Source organism: Drosophila ficusphila, unplaced genomic scaffold (assembly GCF_018152265.1).
Source record: "Drosophila ficusphila isolate 14025-0441.05 unplaced genomic scaffold, ASM1815226v1 contig_348, whole genome shotgun sequence".
NCBI classification, from domain to species: domain Eukaryota; kingdom Metazoa; phylum Arthropoda; class Insecta; order Diptera; family Drosophilidae; genus Drosophila; species Drosophila ficusphila.
The window spans coordinates 1012938-1020675 of NW_025064257.1; the positions used below are offsets into that span (position 1 = coordinate 1012938).

Sequence of the window (7738 nt, forward strand, 5' to 3'; positions counted from 1 at the left end):
ATAAATTGCTATTTTACTTTAAACAGTGTTTTTACTTGAGCGAATAAAACTTTAATAGTATTTACATACCAGTTGGAATGAATTCAAACAGAATTTACTAGAAATTGACCGGATATCCATTCCTCGATACATTTGTTTGTCTTCCTATGACAGTGTTCAAATCCACGGATTTGCTGATGCATCGAGCCACGCCTATGGCTGTTGCATTTATATTCGTACCATGGCTGGGACAAATAGTTTGTCGAGACTGCTGACCGCCAAGTCGAGAGTGTCCCCCCTCAAAACCAAATCGATTCCAAGGCTCGAGCTGTGTGCAGCGCATCTGCTTGCCAAATTATGGGCTCAAGTATTTCCCTTGCTCAACAAATTAGAGTTTGAAAGCATCAACTTCTGGTCGGACTCCCAAGTGACTTTATACTGGCTTAAGAGAGATCCGTCCACTCTAGCTACATTTGTTGCGAATAGAGTTTCTGAAATTCAAGAGCTCTCAGAGAATGTTGTCTGGCGGCTTGTGCCCACGGAAGATAATCCAGCCGATTTAGTATCACGTGGAACAGATATAGAGGGTTTAAAATGTACGCTATGGGAAAATGGACCAGAATTTTTACTCCGACATCCTAACGAGTGGCCTCGTTCTCATCAGACTGAAGTTTCACCGGAGTTACAGTTGTCCGAGAACAAGAAAAGCGTTGCAGTATGTTCCGTCACAACAAATCAACCGAATGTCTTCATTGAGCTTGTTGGAAGATGTTCGTCATTCAATAAACTCCTGCGGATTATGGCATATGCAAATCGGTTTATTCAAGGGAAGAAAAATGATCGCGATATTGTTATTTCGGCTTACGAACTGAAGTTATCGTTTCTAAGAATGGTTCAAGTATATCAAAGAGCTGATTTTGGTTTAGAATATGTCTAGCTCGAGAAATCTGGAACTTTAAGGCCACATCTTCAACGTCTAAATCCTTTCTTACACACTAGCGAATTAGAAGGCGTAACACTTCAATTAATCCGAGTTGGGGGAAGGTTGTTAAATGCACCAATTCCGTATGATGCCAAATTTCCACTATTACTGTCCTCAAAATCAGAATTTGTTTCTCTATTTCTTCGAGACCTGCATCGTACTCATTACCATGCTGGTGCCAAAGTGATGGTATCACTTTCGAGGCAGCAGATATGGCTAATCAATGCGCGAGAAGCATGCACAAAAGTTGTCCGTAGCTGTGTTTACTGTTTCAAATACAAACCAGTGCCAATGGGTCAGATAATGGGCAATTTGCCAGCCGATAGGGTCAGGATAGCACGCCCCTTTTTGGTTTGCGGGGTAGATTTTTGCGGACCATTTTATGTGTCACTAAAGATCCGCGGTAAACCTTCTATCAAGACTTATGTTGCCGTTTTCGTGTGTTTATCGTCAAAGGCTGTTCACCTTGAGCTCGTTGTAGATTTATCCACTGACAGCTTCTTATCCGTTTTTAAAAGGTTCATCGGGAGGAGAGGGCTGCCTCAGAAGATGTACAGCGACAACGCCACGAACTTCGTGGGAGCGAGCAACGTGCTCAAGGATCTGAGCGGAGCGTTCCACCGCAGTCAGGAACAATTGAGAGGATACGTGGCTCAGAGAGCCGTCGAGTGGTGTTTCATACCGCCGAGGTCACCACACTTCGGAGGACTGTGGGAGGCAGCAGTCAAGGCCGCCAAACACCGGCTGCTTCGAGGAGTCGGCAACGCCAAGCTGACAGCGGACGAGCTCAGCACCCACCTGGTCGAGGTAGAGGCGCTGCTCAATTCTCGACCAATCGCGTCGCCAGGCAACGATCCCAATGATGGAGAGGCCCTGACTCCAGGACATCTGCTTATCGGACAGCCTCTGATCACGCTGCCGCAAGAGTCCGACACAGACGGAATCTCCAGCAAGGCCAGTTGCGGATATTTGAGGCGGTGGCGAATGCTGTCCGATCTCAAGCAGCAGTTTTGGGCCAGCTGGTCCAAGGACTACATCGCCAGCCTGCAGCATCGCAACAAGTGGTGCGTCGAGGGCCGCGATCTGGAGGTCGGGTGCCTGGTGCTCGTGCACGAGGACAACATGCCACCGCAAAGATGGCTCACAGGCCGCGTGGTGGCAACCACAGTCGGTGAGGACGGAAGAGTGCGTGTGGCGGAGGTACGGACATCAGGAGGCGTCATCAAGCGCGCCATCCACAAGCTGGCATTGCTGCCAGTAAGCAACGCTCCTAACGAGGAGGTTAAAGCGCCGAAGGCCTTCAACGGGGCCGGAATGTTGATTTTTTAATTTTATTGTTAGTTTTAAGGATAGATGAAAAGAAAGAATTGATTGAATATATGCAGCCAAAATGTAAACAAATCATCTACATACACATTAGAGGTGGAGAATTATCGATAGTCTGCGCCATCGATAGCGCTTGATAGTTTTCATAAACTATCGACTATCGGCAAAAGCAAAGAAAATCTATCGTCGATAGTTGTCGAAAGTGCAGAGTACATTCAAATAAAAATAATTTAATATTTATTTATATACATATAAAGTATTTATTTATAAAGTATGACATTGGTTTTCCAATCTTTAACTGAAAAGAATAAATAATTATTGTTCGAATAAAATGATTTTGTTTTTTTAGGCTTCCCTTAACTGCTTTTTATAAATTTGTATATGTTCGGCGTTTTCCTTTAATTAAATGTATACTTTTATTATTATGTATTTATCTTTGTGAAAAAGAAACGCGTGTATGTATATATGCGTATATATTTCACAATAAACCGTAATAGCAGTAATGGCATCTCACGGAGCACTTTTGTTATTGTCACACAAAATTTGGCTTTTAACTTTATAATACAAAATTACACTATAATAACAAAATAACAATATCTTACCCATTTGAAGAAAACGATCCATTATGTTTTTAATAACAATTTATAAAACTCTGTAACAGATTCGCGCAATTTCCTTTCCTTTACACTTTTAACGTAGACATGGGAAAACCAAAATATCGACAACAATCGACAATAGCGATTAACCACTATCGAGAGTGCGCGCAGCTATCGATTGCGTATCGATAGTGGCAAACAATCGATATTCCCGATAGTGCCATCGATAGTTCTCCACCTCTAATACATATGTACAAAAGCTTATCAGTTGCACTTAAGCTTGAGCATAGCCGATCTAACTGATAAGCTTTTCTGTTCGTGGCTATGCAAAATGATATGCTGCTCTCGGGAGAACATTAACCGATCGAACCTCGAAGCAGCTGGCAGCAATAAACTTTGGAACCAAATTCGTTTTCGTCTTTTTCGCCTTTTCTTTAAAATTCCCCAGCAGCTAGTCGCCAGTCTCTATTAGTTTAAATTTTTAAACGTAATTTTTCCGGGAAAACTCTCCCGGATTCACAGGCTGGATAAAAGGATAGCGTGGCCGCGGTGGATCTTGGACCCGGTTACGCGATCCAGCCAAAGAAGCAACGGGATCGCGGTGGACCTTGGGCTCGGTCACGCGATCCAACTAAAGAAGTAACGGGATCGCGGTGGACCTTGGACCCGGTCACGCGATCCAACTAAAGAAGTAACGGGATCGCGGTGGACCTTGGATCCGGTCACGCGATCCAACCGTAGAAATAACGGGATCGCCGTTGGACCTTGGACCCGGATGAAAAGGAGACGCCGAGGATTAACGGGACCAGAGGGCCCTATATATGCGGAGCCCGCAGCTCAGCCAGGATCAGTCAAGGAGAAGAGAAATACGAGTATACATCAGGCAGCGAGAAGTCAAGCAAGGATACAAGCAAGGATTCAAGCGAGGACAAACACGAAGAGCTGGACGTGAAAGGATCAACGGCGCGGACGAAGGACGCAAGGATCCCACGCAAGGAGTCTACAAGGAGCAAGATTGCTACGTCGAGACGTTCGGGACTGTAAATTGCAAGTCTCCGAATTGAGACAAAGGTAGCTGAGGTCCTTTAGGCAACACACAACTCGAACTAGGCGCCTGTGACGACCACTAGTTGGAGACATTGAGCCCGGCGTATTGCCTGGCGGGTCCTGACTGAGTCTACACAAACGAGTCCTTAATCGAGTAAACGTGTCCTCGGTGGGGAAAAGTCAAGAATCAGACGCATACTGTAGAGTCTGCCAGACCGTGATCCGGCGCACGCTTGGTCCGTCTTGTGGCGAGAGTTGCGTTTTGGTGCGACAAGCCGCGAAGGACGCGCAGTTGAACGGCACGGGTGTTAAAGGCGTGCACGCTGAGAACCCTGCTGTGTCTGCCAGAGTCCTGGAGCAGCGAAACCCCGAGAGCCAAGGATTGAACAGCCCCAGCACGGAGTAGTAGGGACTAGGGTGGAACGTTCGTCTGAACTGTTCGTGTCACGAGAGGATCATTCGTCGGGTACCCGGCGTACGCCTGGACCGACGGTGAGAATTAATTGAGCGTTCGGTGGACCGGCCGGGACAGAGCAAGGGGCAGGAAGTCGATGTTGCGAAGGACATTCGCCTGGAGAACACGGCGCCTGTTCACCCTAGTCTGGGAACGGTGACGCTTCCCACAGCCCAGATAGTCCAACTCCATCACGTGAAATACCCGACATCAACGGCAACGATCGAGCGGGAGCACTGGAGAGGGCGTCAAACCAAGAGGAGGCATCGAGGGAATCATACCGAGGCGAACAATACATTAAATAGTCATTCAGAAGTCGAATAAACAAGTTTGAAGTCGAGAAATCAACGTTGTCTTCTTATTTACAACATATAAATTTGGTGGGACGAACGTACAACCATTACTGAGCTAGCCGCAAAATCCCGTAGCGAGCATAAAAGCAACAAAAACAGTTCGTTACATCTGGCGCCCAACGTGATTGCCTTACAAGTGAACAGAAGCAACAGAGATGGGGAAGAGCTGGATATACCTGCTGAAGTCCGAGGATTGTACAAGAGTGGCGGCGAAACTGAACATCCAGTTAGAAGGCAGAACGGAGGATAAGCGGAAAGCGTTAGCCGCATACTACGACGAAACGGAAAACGACCCAGAAATGGCAAAAATATGGATAAGCCTGGAAGCCACATAGAGCCAGAAGCCAGCGCCATCCTTCAAGATATCGAACCAAGATCCCGAGCAATTAATAGCTAGCCTGGATATTGATAGCATGAAGGAATCAGGCAGAAGCAGAAGCACCGGGAGAACGAGAGAAGAACTAGAGACCCCAAGGCCAATCCTACCAGACAGGTAGGTCGCGAAACAGGTCAGAGAGTGGTCGTTCAAGTTCGACGGAACGGAAAAGCCACTAGAGTTCTTAGAGCAAGTAGAGTGTTCCGCAAACACTTACGTCTTGAACTTGAACATAGTTCCTCGAGCGATGCCGGAGCTTTTACAGGGGAAGGCCTTAAAATGCTTCATAGACATAGCTTCCAGACATACTTCCTGCCTAGGGGTTTCTTCACAAAGTTGACAGACAAAGTAAAGCAGAGGAAACAGGGATTCAGGGAATCATTTAATGACTACATGGTTGACATGCAGACACTGATGAGGCCACTCGGATACTCGCCGAAAGAAGCCCTCGAGGTAATAAAGGAAAACTGCACACCAGATCTTAGGATCTCCCTAAGAACATATAAGATCGACGACCTGGAGACGCTGATGATCCTGGCGGACGAGTACGAGGAGAACAAGTGCAGAAGATGCAAGGAATCGGAGGCTCCGGTGTCGTCCACGAGAGCCCAATGGACACCACAGATTGTAAGCCAGCGAGCCCAGCCGCTGAATACACAATGGAGACCATCGAATCCAAATCAGAGACAGCAAGGTCAACGGAACGGCGGAGCACAATCGTCAGTCCCCAACCCGCAAGAAAACCCCACAGAACGGGCTAATAGAACTGTGAAAACAATGATCGCACAATTCGCGGGGCAGGACCAAAGATGCTGGGACGAAAAGTGGTCAGAAATTATGCTAGCGGTCAACTCGAGCGTGTCAGACCCAACGGGCTACTCCTCAGCATTTCTCACGCAAGGGCGGGAGCCACGTCTGCCAAACAGCCTGTACGACAGAGAAACCATAGGAACAGGAAAGGCAGCAGAATCGCCAGACGAGAATGCAAAGAAGCTGCGGGAGTTGTTCGAAGTCGTGCGTCGGAATTTGGAGAAGGCTGCCCAGAACCAAAGCAGGCACTACAACCTGAGGCGGAGAGAGTGGAAACCCAAGGTGGGAGACATAGTGTGGGCCCGAGAACACCATTTATCTAAGGCAATCGAAGGGTTCGCTGCAAAGCTGGCACCTAGATACGACGGGCCATACCAGGTCACGGACTTCACATCACCAGTAATTTGCAAAATACGTCACCAACAGACACAGAAGGAGCGTACAATACACATACGCGGGCTCAAACAGCAAAACACGGAGACGCTGACGGTGTAAGCAGCCATAAATGCTCTTCAAAAAAAAAAAAAAAAAAAGCACACCGACGGGACTGGCAACCCCTCTCAATAACAATATTATTAAGATTATTAGTCATAAGAGAAAGTTATCTTGAATTATTGATTTTGCTTATAGTTGTAAGGATTAATTAAGTGTATTAGAGGAAAACCCCGAAGTCGTGGCATGGAGCCCAATACATATATGTTGGAGATGAGGGGTCAGGTACATTGGCCATTATGCTCACTAGTTCACTTCTTTTCTTTTCACTTCTTTTACTTTAGTTCTTTTACTTCAGTGGAACGCAGCGAGTCGCAAGGATGTCTTTTGTGTCTGTCCACTCGCGAAGGCTAGCATAGACTGCCCTTCTCCGCTGCTTTACACAGTACACCTCTCTTCCTATCCTTGCGCCACGCTCAGTAAGGATTTCTCTCCCCTTCCCTACCGCGCTCTTGATCTAAAGCTTTTCTATGTGTCATTCTCTTCTTCTTATTTCTTTTGATTTTTATTCGTTTCATATTTCGATACACTGAGAGACTTAATACTAATGATTAAATCTGATTATTCTAAATAAACTCCGACACGGCCTTCCTGACTATAACACGTCCTCGTGTTAGTTAGTCTAACTAAAGATGGCATTCAATTTAATTTTAATCGGCTTTAACTCTTCAAAGCCATTTCGCATACACTTTCTCTTATCTTCGAATGTTAATTTGGCGGGATAATCTATTTTTCTTTCCTTTAGAGTACCAGCTCTCTTCCGCACAAATCCAACAACTCGGATATTCACTTCACACTCCATCAGACATTGACTTAGCAGGATACCAATCTACCATCTCTTAGAGTACAAGCTCTCTTCTGCTCAAGCCCAATCGTCTGGCTATCAATCTTTCAAACCATCAAATGTCAGTTCAGTAGGCTATTCTCTTACTCATAGAGTACAATCACAATCACAATCTTCTACATGAACTCGACCATACCAATTCGCTCATACCACAGTTTCGGACTCTTGCCACATTTCTGCGACGCTACGCACCACCGTGCCACACTCTCTGTTTGATTACTTTCCTTCAAACTTAGTCCCTGTGTATGGCTCCACTTTCACCTCTTCTAGGTCACCGATTTGCTTCTTGTTCGTATGCCTCTCTCGCCATCATCGAATTCTTCTATTAACTCGCTAACCTCTCGCTCATCAGGTATACTACGCACACTATCATGTGGGTACTTGTTCACTCGCTTTGTAGTTAATGATTTCAACAAATATCGATCTCCATCTAGCAGTTCAGTAATAACAAATGGACCCTTAAATTTGGGATCCAATTT

The 7738-nt window shown here is 46.1% G+C and overlaps 1 protein-coding gene across 1 annotated transcript; it reads left to right on the plus strand.

Annotated features, from left to right (window-relative positions):
- The first annotated feature begins 1510 nt into the window (after positions 1–1510).
- On the plus strand, positions 1511–2290 carry LOC122319971. Its single transcript, XM_043207871.1, has one exon. The coding sequence runs from the start codon at positions 1511–1513 to the stop codon at positions 2288–2290; it is 780 nt and encodes a 259-aa protein (XP_043063806.1).
- The last annotated feature ends 5448 nt before the right edge of the window (positions 2291–7738 follow it).

Excerpts from the sequence above, each read along its gene's own strand:
- LOC122319971 (XM_043207871.1), top strand. The coding sequence starts at position 1,511 with ATGTACAGCGACAACGCCACGAACTTCGTGGGAGCGAGCAACGTGCTC.